Below are 15,989 nucleotides of genomic sequence, written 5' to 3'. Positions count from 1 at the left end.
ATCTGAGGCTAGGACTATTAAACATTAGATCTCTTGCGTCTAAGGCTCTTATTGTTAACGACATCATTACTGATCAGGAATGTAATTTAATGTGTTTAACAGAAACTTGGATTAAACCAAACGAGTACATAGCATTAAATGAAGCCAGTCCTCCTGGATACAGTTATGTACATCAGCCTCGTTCAACTGGTAGAGGAGGAGGTGTTGGACTCATCCATAGTAAAAATCTAGTCGTCACACAAAAACCTAAGCATAAATTTAATTCTTTTGAAATTCTTTATACCAGTATAAGTTATGTAGCCACAAAAAATAAGTCAATTCCTCTAATTATTATTTACAGACCCCCAGGGCCATATACTGAATTTCTTAGTGAATTTGCAGACTTTGTCTCAAACCTGGTTGTGTCTGTAGATAAAGCATTAATCGTCGGAGACTTTAATATTCATTTTGATAACCTGGAAGACCCTCTAAGAATAGCGGTTGTGTCCATCTTAGATTCAGTAGGGATTAATCAGAACGTAATCGGGCCTACTCATAATGGTGGTCACACTCTTGACCTCATACTAACATACGGACTAAGTATAGAAAATATTATCATTTTTCCGCAGTCTGAAGTTGTCTCAGACCATTATCTTATCTCGTTCATAATACGTATTGATCATAATATTTCCACCTCATCTCGCTACCGCGTAAAACGTACCTACACATCAGCTACTGCACCGAGCTTCATAAATAATCTCGCAGAAACATCAATTAGATTTGGATCACCGTCAGATCACACAGAGCTCGATCAGGCGACTGAAAGCTTGGAGTCAACACTCCACTACACGCTAGATAGAGTGGCTCCACTCAAAAGGAAAATAATTAGAGAAAAAAAATTAGCACCCTGGTATAGCGAACCTTAAAACAGACAACTCGACAATTAGAACGTAAATGGCGTCAAACCAAACTGGTGATATTTCAAACAGCATGGAAGGAGAGCCTACTGAAATACAGGAAATCTCTTGGCAATGCTAGAAAAATCTATTTCTCCACCTTAATAGGAGACAACAAAAACAATTCTAGATTCCTTTTCAACACAGTAGCAAAATTAACTAGGAATAAAACCACTACAGAGAGGAACACTCAATCATTACATAGCAGTGAAGATTTCATGAAATTTTTCAATGATAAGGTTGAAAATATTAGACGTGAAATACAGGCCATTAAATTAAAACTGGACAGTACTGTAATAAACCCATTACATGACAATGTAGCAATATCAGATCAATGTTTAGAGTGTTTTGCTCCGCTTAGAGAGACCGAACTAGCTACATTAATCTCTTCAGCCAATTCATCAACTTGCATACTAGATCCCGTACCTACATGTTTGTTTAAACAGATTGGTCCAGGAGTAATTGAACCACTTCTAAATATAATCAATTCTTCCCTAAGCAGTGGCTATGTACCTAAATCACTTAAATTAGCAGTTATTAAACCCTTGATTAAAAAACCTGGTCTTGACCCGTCTCAATTGTCCAACTATAGACCAATATCAAATCTCCCCTTCATCTCTAAGATTTTAGAAAAGGTTGTAGCAAAGCAGTTATGCTCGTACTTAGATAGGAATAACATTCATGAAATGTATCAGTCAGGATTTAGACCTCATCATAGCACAGAGACAGCGTTAGTTAAAGTAGTAAATGACCTTCTACTGACTTACGATCAGGGTTGTGTCTCGCTGCTTGTGTTACTAGACCTTAGTGCAGCTTTTGATACTATATACTATTTGATACTTGATACTATAGATCACACTATTCTCCTTGATAGATTAGAAAATGTTGTTGGTATTAAGGGAACAGTCCTCTCCTGGCTCAGGTCTTATCTGACCGATCGTTATCAGTTCGTAGATGTAAATGGTGAATTCTCCATGTGTACTGAGGTTACTTTTGGAGTTCCACAGGGTTCTGTTTTAGGCCCACTGCTCTTTACTTTATATATGCTACCCCTAGGTCAAATTATTCGTAAACATGGAATTAGCTTCCACTGTTATGCTGATGAGACACAGCTGTATGTTTCAGCGAAGCCCTTAGACAGACAGCAGCTTTGTAAAGTTGAGGATTGTGTAAAGGACATTAGACGTTGGATGTTAATTAACTTCCTTCTACTTAATTCTGAAAAAACAGAAATACTTTTATTAGGCCCACGTGTAGCTAGAAGTATTCTTTCTGATCACGTGGTTACTCTGGATGGTCTTTCTGTTTCATCATGTGCAGCAGTTAAAGACCTTGGAGTGATTATTGACTCCAGCCTATCATTTGATGCTCATGTAGATAATATTACTAGGATAGCCTTCTTTCATCTCAGAAATATTTCTAAAATAAGAAACATATTGTCACTACATGATGCGGAAATACTAGTTCATGCATTCGTCACCTCTAGATTAGATTACTGTAATGCCTTACTGTCTGGATGTTCCAGTAGGAATATAAATAAGCTCCAGTTAGTCCAGAATGCAGCTGCTAGAATCCTAACTAGAACTAGAAGATACGACCAAATCACACCGATATTATCAATACTGCACTGGCTCCCAGTAAAATCTCGCATTAATTATAAAATACTTTTATTAACCTATAAAGCACTAAATGGTCTCGCGCCACAATATCTAAGCGACCTTTTGGTTTTATATGATCCGCCACGCCTACTTAGATCAAAAGATGCAGGCTATCTGACGGTACCTCGAATAGTGAAGGCTACAGCAGGGGGAAGAGCTTTCTCTTATAGAGCCCCACAGTTATGGAACAGTCTTCCTATTAGTGTTCGGGACTCAGACACAGTCTCAGTGTTTAAGTCTAAGCTTAAAACATATTTGTTTACTCAAGCCTACCCTGACTAGATTCTGTTCTACTACTTCACAGTCATAATTATCTTTTTTCTCCCTCTCTCCTTTCGCCGAGCCCCACACGATTTTATGGAGATACTAGAGATCCAGATCCTTTCTGCCTCTGGATGGAGCTCAAATCTTCTTTAATTCCAGACTGCTGGGACTACGGCTGCTCCTAATGCCATACAGACTTCATATAAATCCATAATGAACTTTTTCACAATATCTGTTGTTACCCAGATGAGGATGGGTTCCTTCTGAGTCGGGTTCCTCTCAAGGTTTCTTCCTCTTAAAACATCTTAGGGAGTTTTTCCTCGCCACCGTCGCCACTCAGTGGCTTGCTCAGTTGGGATAAATTCGCACCTTTAATATCTGTATACCGTGTTGATATTTCTGTAAAGCTGCTTTGAGACAATGTCTATTGTAAAAAGCGCTATACAAATAAAATTGAATTGAATTGAATTGAATTCTTTTGTTACGTCACATTTGATTAGTTCACGTCTCAAGTCTTCAAGTTCGAGCATTCGTTCATCACGTGACTGCCCCATATTCTGAATGCAGTGGAGCTGTGAAGTGATGAAAGGACGACTCGAATCGTTGTTCGTTGAATCATATTAAAGTTTCGTTGAAAATTAACGATTCGTTCATGAACGACACATCACTACACATTTAATTAAGTTCTTTCTCACAGTTTTTGCTCTTTTAACACCACACACTTCCCGCTCTGTATTCTCGTATTCACATTAAAAAATAAATAATAAAGTAGATAAATATACACTGAATGCGGTGCACACACACATATTTACATATTGTGATATGTAGCAATATCTCGGAGGATAGTTTATATCGTCGCATGTGAATTTCTTCCTCAGGCTAAACTACCCCCTGATTTTTACAAACCATGGAGATAAATTGTTGATATATTAAACGTGTATTAAGTGACTAGAATAAATAATACTTAGCTAGTTTTGTTTCACTACTTTTTATGGATATTTAGCTTTACACTTTGAGTATGGGCCCATTCGGTATTGAAATTCATGTCAAATTTATATATGATTTAATAGTTTATTTTATTAAATATCAAAAATCTAAAAGGTGTGCGTTATAGCTGACACCTTCATGAATATGCTACTATACAGTTGGTTTTATTCCCTTCAAATGCTATTAAGTTATAAACGTGTACACCAGTGTGGTGTGTAACTTTAGAGACGGTCCCTTAATTTGCGCATATCTGCGAATATCGAGCGTCCACCGTCCAGCCAACTTTACACCAGTGACGCGGTTTCTGGAGATGGATTAACGAATAGTTTTAAAGCTGAATTGGTCACACATTTTCACAATGCAGTGTGTTGAAATTCATTAAAAAAGCATTTAATCAAACTTGTGCAGTAGTTTCTAGCAAAAACAATACAAAACCCAATTTCAAAAGTATTCAAACGCTTGAAACTGCGTTGGAATTACTTTATGATATGATTGCCACCCAATCTCTCCAGCTCTAAAGTATTGGCACACCACACGGCCAACTGTAAAAGTATTGGCATCCTATCTGTCCAGCTCTAAAAGTATTGGCGCCCTACACGGGCAGCTCTAAAAAATATCGGTGCCCTAGCCGAGTTTTCGCAAGCACCACTCACATTTTCTTCAGGAAATGTACATGTCTAGTTACTTTATGATGATGTTTTCTAGACCAAAAGCTGTGAATCTAAAAATATGAGAAGTGACTCGTGGTCGGTTGTAAGCCGGATCAGTCAGGTTTCAGCTGCCAGCATGCCACCCCTGACTGCTGTGCAGGGTGCACCCCCTTTTGGAAATGCTGAGCCAAAATAGAACCGTCCCTTTTGGTAATGCATAGGTTATGGATACTAATAGGCTAGCGATTGTGTACTTTTGTATTCTTTATTAAATATAATATTTGAACAGAGTAAACGTCTCTTGATGTTGAAGAAAATAATAATAATAATAATAATAATAATAATAATAATAATAATAATAATTCATGAAGCAAGATTTTAGCCATTATTTACAATTAGTATTGCATAAAAGGATTATTAGTATTAGTAGGCTTTTATATGAAATGATGTCATTTCATTATTGAGGGATTAGATTGGCTTCATTGTAATTTTATTTAATTTATTAATTTACTTCAGTCTCAATACTTAAGAAGCAAATATTTATTGTTCATTTTTAAAAGCAATAAGACAAGCTTGATTGTTAAGATAAAGCATGACCTTGCTTTTCTTGCGGTCCGGGGCGTGGCTACAGCACGGAGGCGTGGCTACAGGACAGAGGTGTGTTTGGGATGGAGAGCTGCGATTGGTTCTCGTGAAACATTAATTCTGTAATTTAGAGTATAAGAAGACTTTGAAACATTAGACTTGACCAAGGACAGAAACAACACAGCCAGGACGCCATATATTTTAATTTGTCGAGGTAAGATAGATGGGGGGGGGGTCTTTTTAGAAATCAAGCTGTTTAACATAACAGTGACTATTCAATAAGCTGTTGCATCATTTCAGTTTTTAAATAAAATAAAAAAAGTTGATGTAAATTGTAAACACAATTAAACTTGTTTTAAACGCTTAATGTAGCTAAGTAACGAGAGTAGATGTACTGTTCATCGAATCAGGAAATATCAACTGATCTTATATCGTGTCCTGTCTCATAAATGTTACACGAATGACAGGTTATTCCTGAAGGTCAGACTATGCAGAACCCTCATCCACTTCATATCGTCACTCCACTAAGAGAGAGTCTGCCACTCTCTAATATAGCAGGAACAGCTGTATATCTGAAGCTGGACTCATGTCAGCCTACAGGCTCGTTTAAAATCCGAGGCATCGGTCACTTGTGTAAGATGGTAAGTGATCATGCCGGTAAAGTCTTTCATTCCTAATGTGTATGTCAGAACAGGGTCCGGGGCAGCCCACACAAAAAAGTGGACTATGATATGTCTTATATCACATCTAAACAGAAACTCATCATCTTCCTCTCTGCCTTGTAGTCATTACTTTAAAAAAAAAAATGAAAAGATGGACACCAGGTAATTAATGTGAACATGTGATCACTAACGGTATAGACATAATATGTGTATATATATATATATATATATATATATATATATATATATATATATATATATATATATAGTTATTTGTTGAATGCAACCTGTGACATCTTTCATCTCTTTGCTTACAGAGGGCAGAAACTGGCTGTACTCGATTTGTCTGTTGCTCAGGTGAGTTGATAAAATGAAAAGTGTAATGATGACAGTGTAAAATGCTAAGAAGATATAAGCAGTACATTCCAGGCAAGTGTAGCGTGAATGTACTGATTACTGGTCATCTGCAAAATTCAGATGCAGAGTCAGAAAGGGAGAGGTTTGATCCAGAAGCCAAGAAAACAGTAGTGGGAGCGAGAAGAGAGGGAGACAAGGCCTCAGACGGCAATGACGAGGAGATAATATTTAATATAATTTTTTTCACTCGACCTCATCCAAAAGAGCTGGACTTAAATTTTTTTTTTTTTAATTTCCATCCAAAACAAGATAATAAAATGATAATAAGAGCAGGCTGTTACGTCAAATTAAGTGTCAGGTGATCATTACATTAATTCAACTTTGAATTTTTGCTTTCTGTACACACAAACTTGGGAAGGAAAACCTTTAGAAAACAACAGTTTCATCATTTTACATGTTAGCTTAACACAAACAATACAAATGAACAAATTCTGTTATTTGTTTAAATTAATGATTTGTAGATGGAAACACATGTTGTGTCAGTTCGAATTTGGTGTATCGAATCAGGGCCGCTTGACAGCAAATTCACGGGCTGTTTTTTCTGTCCAGTCTGCCCCTGGTGACCTCTGTATCAAACCTCTCCCTTTCTGACTCTGCATCTGAATTTTCCAGATGACCAGTAATTAGTGGTATTCAATCAGTCAGACCACATAAGAGTGCAAAACATATCTATCCTTCAATTACTTTTAAACTCTATTATTCAGTGGGACTAGCTGGTCGTCACACATCTGTCTCTGACATGAGCATCAAATATTGCTGTATTCATTAAATTAATAAAGAATAGTCTAACCTCGGGCGCACGGTGGCTTAGTGATTAGCACGTTCGCCTCACACCTCCAGGGTCGGGGTTCGATTCCTGTGGCTCTGTGTGTGCAGAGTTTGCATGTTCTCCCCGTGCTGCGGGGGTTTCCTCCACATGCATGGTAGGCTGATTGGCATGTCTAAAGTGCCTGTAGTGTATGAATGGGTGTGTGAGTGTGTATGTGATTGTGCCCTGTGATGGACTGGCACCCTGTCCAGGGTGTGCCCTGCCTTGTGCCCGATGCTCCCTGGGATAGTCTCCAGGTTCCCCGTGACCCTGAAAAGGAGTAAGCGGTTGAAGATGGATGGATGGATAGTCTAACATTGACATAGGCAAATATATGTGGTGTATTATCCAACATACTTGCCATTGATGCTATTTCTTGTAATGCAACAATAAATAACTTGAACGAAGTAGTCCAACCTGATCATATGAATGATCACAGTCACACAATAACATTCAATAGTGTACCTCTAACTGGATCTGTCCTGGATCCTGCTCCCCCCTCCTCCTCCATCCTTTCCCTTTCGTGTTCAGAGTCATGTTCACCTGCTTGTTTAGATTATAGAGTAAGTATTTAACAAATCATTTTTAATTGCTGGGCTGGCTATCAAATATTATATGCTTTATAGGCATAATGCGAAAAAGAACTGATGAGTAGTCTAGAAGAAAATGATCAGATTTACATGTTTATTTTACCCATTTACAGTTGAAGTTGATGACCATTTTTTAAACACAGATTATCATAAACTTCTCTAAAAGTTTGTGCACTTAGTCTGACTAGTTAAAGCTTGGGAATGGTCAAACCTGCAGTGATGCAGAAACCTGCAGATTCTAGCATAAGCATTGAAACCCCAAGGTTAACAAAAACATTTTGGGCTTTATTTGGTTCATATATCTAGTTCACAGCAAATAACATGTAAGCATGACAAAGCACACTTTGTCTTCCCAACGGCCGGTCCGCGCCTGCCTTGCACATAATTAGACTACGCCACATCTACAGTGTAAAAACTAATCTGAGCTTGAGTAGACTGCATTAAAAAAATAGGTTTATAGGATCGGTTTATATTAATGTATGGGATGCTAAAAGTAAAAAAAGATTATTTGTTCAACATTTGAGGCCATTCTGATACATTTAGATAGGGACATGTCAAATAATAGTTTTAAGTTTCAGTGTAAATATTACAATTAAATGTTAAATATAACTGGTAAATATAAATGTAAATATAAGTGTTAAATGCAAACATATGTTTAAATAGTAAAAACTATTCAGCTGTAACATTAAAAACACTGAGAGGTGAAGTGTATAACACTGATTATCTTCTCAAGGGGTGGGATATATTAGGCAGCAAGTGAACAGTCAGTTCTCAAAGTGTTGGGAGCAGGAAGATTAAAGATCTGAGTGACTTTGACAAGGGTCAAATTGTGTTTGGCTAGACAACTCGGTCAGAGTCTTGTGCAGTGTTCCATGCAGTGGTTAGTACCAGGGGTATTAGATGGACTGTTTATCATCAGGGACTGAGCCCAGATTATTTTCCATCAAAAAACTTTTTAAAAAACGTACATCTAAATAAACTGTGTCCATGCTTTTTTTTCTTGCATGTGAGAGCTAATTGCTTAAAAGATGTGAAAATTGGACAAAATGTTTTATCATAATACTGGCCCCAGGTGTTATCACTGTTTGCAGAACTACCAGAATGATAAAATATAAAAAAATTTTAGCTACAGTATCTAGACTGTGCTAGTTTGTAAATAATAAATGGCGCACTTATATGCCCCTTCAGGCACTATGCAGAGGCTTTTATCCAAAGTGCTTTACACTGTGTCTCATTCATACACACACTCATACACTAATGGTAGCAAAGCTGCCATGCAAGGCGCTACCTTGCCATCGGGACCAATTTGGGGCTTATATCATGTTTATGTAACTTGGAACTAATACAAAACATTTACACACGTTGTTTTCCTGGCTCAGCATGAGAGAATGTTAGTGTTTCAGTTTCAACCCCTTTACTGGTAGAAAAAAAAATCAGTGAATATCCCCCCACCCCCCCACCAACTGACTGTGTGACCTAGTGCTTGGCAGAATTGATACCTGTCAGCCAATAAGACACAAGTATTTCCAAATATTTTCCTGTAAACCCTGTCTGATTGGTCTTGCCTCCATTCATTGAAGATACAAAATGACTGATGTTTAGTTATGCAAACCATTCCACTGCAAGAGGAGAATTATTTGGGACTTAAGAAAAAATATTCCCAATGCAACGTTATGCCTGGTATTCATGTGGATGTTACTCTGAAACGTACCACACACCTAAACGTTGCAGATCAAGCTGTGGAGTACAGAAGCAAATGAAAAAATTATGACTTTTTCCCAAACATTATATAGGGCACTGTAATTTTAGAAACTTGTGTTGATGTTTATTTTTTTAAATCCTTTTTTTACACTGCTACTGCAATAAATAAAGTATGTACAGAATAACATATGGTGGGCTGTGCTGTAATATGAAAATAATCCAGGCCAGGTTGGTGTGATAAGGCGTGAACCCAAAGTGGATTATTTCCTAAAAACAACAGGTCTGAAGTGTGTTATTCTGCTTATACCACAGAATTAGCTAACGGTTACAGTTTTTAATTTATCAGTGAATGACACAACACACTTTTTTATTGGCTTGTAGTTACATTTAAGGTAAACAGAATGTCCATGAGACAAGTTTATTACCTTTTATGACATAAGTAGTAGAAGCTATAAACAGTTGTTACTCATCAGCCTCTCTTTCTCTCTGTTGAAGTTAACAAGACAAAAAAATAACAGCTTATTACAGAGAAACCTGTATAAACATAAAAGCATAAACTCCTCTGTCCTGAAAAACTTAATGACTGTGCTGTCACCTGAGACTCATTACATCATTTTCTCCTAAGACAATGTTTCATCATATCAATGCTTATATGTTTTTCTTTGTTAAGATAACAAAAGCTTTTTATACTTTTTTTATTATTATTATTGTGTACACACACGGTCCACTTCATTAGGAACACCTGTACACCTGCACATTCATGCAATTCTCTAATCAGCCAATCATGTGGCAGCAGTGCAATGCAAAAAGTCATGCAGATACAGGTCAAGCTCTTGTTAAAGTTTTTGTATATCACACAACCCAAGTTGTATTGTTTGCAAATAAGACTGTTTGCTGTTATACTGAAATACATTTTTTGAATACCAGGAGGCAACGCTGGCATGGCTGCTGCCTATTCTGCACGGAAGTTGGGAGTGCCTGCCACTATAGTGGTGCCCAGTGTTACCCCTTCAGGCACTGTGCAGAGACTTTATGATGAAGGGGCTGATGTTGTCATTCATGGCAAAGTGAGTGATGCGATATTTATTTATATTTATGAACATTCCTGACAGTAGTGTTCACAGGAAGCAATAGCAATAATATAATTTTTTATTTTAAAAGCATTCAACTGACATGACTAGGCCTTTCTTAGGTCATTGAATGGCTTTTTTCCCCGCTCTCTCCACAGTCATTGAACGAGAGCCTTGAATTTGGACAACAGCTTGTGTCTAACAATCCAGACTGGGTATTCATCTCTCCCTATGACGATCCCCTTATTTGGTGAGTAGCTTTGGTATATTTTGAAATGCTATACTGTGTATTATACTATTGATAATTTTCATACAGAAAAGACAAATGTTATAGAAGACCAGACGTATAATAAAAAGAAGACAGCTGATAAATGATGGGTAAAGTGGAGCACATTGAAAGCTTGGTATAAATTTCAAAAGTTGACTTTCAGACTGTATTTGGCTGGCAATGCATCTTGCTGCATATAATAAGCAATGTTTTGTATTAAAAAGTTTTAAAAGTTTCTTTAAATTAAATCAATAATCATTTTTTAGGAATTCTTTTAACATTTCCTATGTTTGTCAGCGTTATCAATCAGGATAAATTAAATAGGCTGAATATGCCACACGTGTGAGAGAACAATAATTTTGTACATTGTATAGAGCACATGATTAACTTTTTCGATTTGTGCACCGTTTGATAAAAGTGTAAAAATGAATGTTGGCTTACAAACCAGTGACCTCTGCAAAGTGGATTACATCGATTTGTCTTTCCAGGGAAGGTCACACCACTCTGGTGAAGGAGCTGGAGTCCCAGCTGGATGGGAAGCCAGGAGCAGTGGTTTTGTCTGTGGGAGGTGGTGGCCTCTTGAATGGGGTTGTGGAAGGTCTCCGCCGTGCTGGTTGGGAAGATGTCCCCATCATTGCTATGGAAACAGTAGGCGCTCACAGCCTCAATGCAGCCATGAAGGTGGGAGAGCTGGTTACACTGCCCTCCATCACTAGGTAATCTGCATATGACATCATAACACTTCGATTTTTGGATGCAGCATTCAATTTAGATGCAGCAGTCTGATAAAGTACTATGATTTAAATATTTCAGCTCTACTTTTGTCCTTAGTGTTGCTACCACGCTGGGCCTGACACGAGTATCATCTCAAACAATGAAGCTTGTGGGTGAGCACACTGTTTACTCAGAGCTGGTCACAGATCAGGAAGCTGTATGGGCAGCTGAGCGTTTCATTGGTTAGTAATTTTCTGGGTTTCTCTATTCACAAAAAATACATACATGCAAATATAAATAGATCAAATGAAAGGCTAATTTTCAGATAATTAAAGTATCTTGATAATGAAATATTTATATCACACTTATTTTCTGAAGTATTTAGCCCCTCACCTCACTGCTTTACTTGCAGATGATGAAAAGATTTTAGTTGAACCTGCTTGTGGTGCTGCTCTTGGAGCCATCTACTGCAATATCATTAAGCGTCTTCAGAAGGAGAATAAGTTGACTCAGGAGTTGGGACCAGTGGTGGTGGTTGTGTGTGGTGGCAACAACATCAGCATAGAGCAATTGCATAGTCTAAAGAAACAATTGGGAATGACCGGCTAGACAAGGACATATCCAGATACACTGTAATTTTTTGGGGGGATGTAAATATAATGAACATCCTACATTTAGAGTTAGAAATTTTGACGACTATACTATTTACCTTATCATGCTTGTTTGCTAAGTAGGTCTACAAATGCACTGCTTTGCAAAAGTATTCAACCCCCTTAAAAGTGAACAGATTTGTCTGCATAAGTATTCAACCCCTTCAGCAGGGCTGTGCACAGGCATTTTGAGGGGCAGTAGTTCTGAAAGATCTTGATAACCTCATCTTTTATGATTGGGATTTGCTTCTCGATGGCCAGAAGCAGAAAGAGCCTCAAATAGAGAATGAATAACAAGAGAATCAGAGACCGAATGAATAACAAAATCTTTTACAATCATATTATAAATAGTTAGGCGTAATTCTCAATGTAGTTAATGTTGTTGTAATAACTAATCCTTTTAAAGAATTCGATGTCTATCTTTCTTCTTATCACACTCTTCCTAGCGCGTCCCTTTACAGTCAGCCAGTATAACCCTCTCACCTGTATCTGTCTGATTTAGCTCCTGATGCTCATTGGGCTCTCCCTCGATCTCTGAGCCTGCCTCTGACTCATACTGAACTGAACTATTAGAAATTTAATTTACTGTTATACAGCATACAGTGCCCTCCACTAATATTGGCAGCCTTGGTAAATATGAGCAAAGAAGGCTGTGAAAAATTGTCATTATTGTTTAACCGTTTGATCTTTTATTCAAACAATTCAAACGCCAGCGTGGACCTAGAAATTTGAAGGATCCGGAGAGATTCTGTATGGAGGAATGGTCTCAGATCCCTTGCCATGTATTCTGCAGAGCTCTTGATATGCTTGACTGGTGCACCTTCACTCCAGTCTCAGCCACAGAATTCTGTAGCCCCTTTAAAGTCTTACTGTAACTTCCCTCACAAGTCCCCTTCAAGCTCCGATGCTTGAGTTTTACGGGACAGCCTTGTCTAGGCAGTGCCTAGGTAGTATGGTGCAGATTCCATTTCCTCACAACTGATCCAACAGTGCTTACTGGAATATCCAAAATCCAACTTGGATATTATTTTGTAGCCTTTTCTTATCTTCTGCATGTCTATAACTTTGTAATATCCTTAAAATGCTGTTTGGTCTTCAGTTTGACAGCCTTCCATCAGATTCACAATCTGATCAATGGTACTTGCAGTAAGAGGTCTTTTATCGAGAAAGGGGGACCTTTCAAATGATTCACAGGCAGAGGCCAATTGTAAGCCAAATGTGTCCTCGGTAGGCCAATCTTGCATCACTGTAAACTTGGAGCTTCTACAGGACAGGGGTTGCAAGCTAAATTTTTAGGTTTTTATCATTTCTTAAAGATCTGCTGACAAATAATGAGTTTGGTTTGCAAAAAGGTTCTGTCTGGTACAATCTGTGTAAGTGTATCTGTAAGCTTGATGAATCTGATGACTTTTAATGGGGTTGAATACTTTTGCAAGGCACTTTATAATTCCACACCTGACTGACTTTTGTACACCCACAGCTGGGGCTAAATCATTCCAGAATGTCTAGCTTTACTGAAATTTCCTAGAAATGTCATTTAGTCAAGAATTCTAAAGAAGAGACTGAAAGTGGTGTTTTTGAAATATATCAAGTTCTTGCCTAGAAGTGTGTAGGTGTGTGGGTTGAAAATGTTTTCCAGGTTTTCCATGTCTTGTGAAATGTACAATGTTTGTGTTTTAGATTTAATCTGTCTAATGTAACATGAATCTTATTTTAGCAATTAAATGTTTGTTTCTGTTCACTTTATGTATATTTATATTAGTATACATATGTTTGGAAACCCCTGGCCAAATGACACAGTGAAAGAAGTAAACAACCTTTGCAAAAAGCAATAAAATGTTTGTTTTTTATTTCTGCAAATATTAATATAGTCACTTTATATTTGATGTAGACAATTTGATATGAGTTTGATATGAACATTAACTAAAACTCCTGACCTGTATTTACATGGTTTTATGCATTGCGCTGCTGACACATGATTGATTGGCTAATTACATACAGGTGTACCTAATTGGCTGGACTGTGAGTGTATTAATTACATGGTAACTATTGCATTGAGATGAGTTTATGCTGTGTTGCTGGAGCTTTTGCTTGTCTATGCCCCAAACCTACCCAACTAACAGTGGTCCTGTTGTCGGAAACTGATCACTGCGTAATGATGACAAACACAAATTGTCTCTACCTGTACAAATAATATTAATAATAATATATTATTGCTATAAACAGAGTGATTAGTCACAAATGATGACTTATTATTGATTATGCATTGAAAATGATTGATACATTGATGACTAAATTCATACATGTAACAAAAATCTGACAAAAAAGGGAATGCATTCGCTGGTAGCAGGCAGCCCTAAAATGTCCCATAACTATTTTTCTAGGGACCCAAATAGGGAATGCTTTTTATAGCCTATAACTGGTACTAAAATAAGTGAGGTGTGTGAGTTTAATGTGTATACCACAAGCTTATCTACAGTCCCCTCTGAAACTATTGGAACGGCAAGGCCAGTTCGTTAGTTTTTGCTGTAGACTGAAGCATTTGAGTTTGAGATCAAACGATGAGTATGAGCGTTTAGAATTTCAGCTGTTATTTCCTGGTATTTATATGTAGATGTGTTAAACAACAAAAAACATAGCACAATTTGTATCACACAACCCGATTTGTAGGCGACCAAAAATATTAGAACGTGACTGATAGGTTTCTTGTTATATATATATATATATATATATACATACACACACACAGCTTTCTACAACAGTTTGAAGTGAGTCTATGGGAATTTGTGCCCATTCAGTGAAAAGCACTTGGGCGGCCTGTCTTGCAATCAACATTTAACTGAGGTCAGAGCTGTATGCAGGTCACTGGAGTTCCTCCACAGAACCTCGTCAAAACAAGGGTGCTTCTCAATACTCAAATTGATGCTTCCTAGTTTCCTCGCTCCTCCAGCCCGTGACCCAGAAATTGATAGACGTCAACCATTTTGAAGTGTGGAATTCTCTAATTGCACGGTGAGGACCAAGGAGTGAGAAAGGAGCTATGAGCGTGGATACACAGGTGTATCCTATGCAGGTGTTTCTCTTTTAGAAAATACCTGACGCACGTATAAATGCCCCTCCTCCTTTACATCTGCACCAATCTCAACCAAAAGGTCCTTTGATGATGCGATGGAATTTTGTGTGAAATATAATTAAATAATTATATGCTTACAAAGAGTATTGTAATGAATTGTTGCACCCTTGCATGTTTGGATAGGCAAAGCTGCACAAAAGATGCAATAATTTATGTATTGTTCATTAATTCATTGTGGAAAACCCAGATATTTCACATACTATCCGTGCATTTTGCTTTATTATTAAGAATGTTGTTATTAACCAAAATCCAGCAACATAACTGCAGATCCCTGAAGCGCAGTGAGGTCATCCATGAGGCTGAGAACAGTCATCATTAATCGACGTCGCTTTGAAGTGACGCTTGAGAGAGTGAAGAAGTTTCCATTCGACTTGCTTCGGTTCCTCTCTCCTCACATCTCATCCTTGCATCCTTCTCTCACATCCTAAGGAGGTGGAATTGTGCAATTGTAAAATTCCCCTCAATTTTTGGGTTGAATATTTCTGGTCCGGTGACCAGATACAAAATTTTCACAGAAATAAGTCCTCTATGGTAGCTGTTGTGGATAAAAAATGTCATAAAATAAACATGAGGGAGACCTAGTATCCAGTAAAGGGGAGATGAAGAAAAGACGGGCACCAAGACACACAGAAGCGGTGTGAGGCGGATATTGACTGATATTGAATTGGATTCACACTTTAAAGATCTTAGATCTTTAAGAGTAATACACTATGGTTTAGTAGTCAAAAAGTCAAAAAGAAGTATACGAGCTGAGGAGTGCTAAAACACACACACACTCTCGTACAGTCAAGGGCGGGCAAGTAGACATAATATACACACACACACACACACTCTCTCTCTCACACACATACTACTATAACTTTATAAGAATAATAAAAAGGAATATTAAGATATTAT

General features: G+C 37.6%; 1 protein-coding gene across 1 annotated transcript; it reads left to right on the top strand.

Moving 5' to 3' along the window:
• The first annotated feature begins 5,168 nt into the window (after positions 1–5,168).
• On the top strand, positions 5,169–13,809 carry LOC108255705 (L-serine dehydratase/L-threonine deaminase). The gene is made up of 8 exons (XM_053674456.1): positions 5,169–5,293; positions 5,547–5,720; positions 6,059–6,098; positions 10,185–10,324; positions 10,486–10,577; positions 11,084–11,311; positions 11,427–11,551; positions 11,722–13,809. Exons 2-8 carry the CDS (start codon positions 5,568–5,570, stop codon positions 11,916–11,918), a joined length of 975 nt encoding a protein of 324 aa, XP_053530431.1. The 5' UTR covers positions 5,169–5,293; positions 5,547–5,567; the 3' UTR covers positions 11,919–13,809.
• The last annotated feature ends 2,180 nt before the right edge of the window (positions 13,810–15,989 follow it).

This window comes from Ictalurus punctatus, chromosome 22 (genome assembly GCF_001660625.3).
Source record: "Ictalurus punctatus breed USDA103 chromosome 22, Coco_2.0, whole genome shotgun sequence".
In the NCBI taxonomy this organism is placed as follows: Eukaryota; Metazoa; Chordata; class Actinopteri; order Siluriformes; family Ictaluridae; genus Ictalurus; species Ictalurus punctatus.
Note: the sequence above shows the minus strand (reverse complement) of the source record. Positions and strands in the feature narration are given on the sequence as shown.

Coding starts and splice junctions, on each gene's coding strand:
- LOC108255705 (XM_053674456.1), top strand. CDS start 5,568: ATGCAGAACCCTCATCCACTTCATATCGTCACTCCACTAAGAGAGAGT. Junction 5,721..6,058: donor TCGGTCACTTGTGTAAGATG/GTAAGTGATCAT, acceptor CTTTGCTTACAG/AGGGCAGAAACTGGCTGTAC. Junction 11,552..11,721: donor GGCAGCTGAGCGTTTCATTG/GTTAGTAATTTT, acceptor CTTTACTTGCAG/ATGATGAAAAGATTTTAGTT.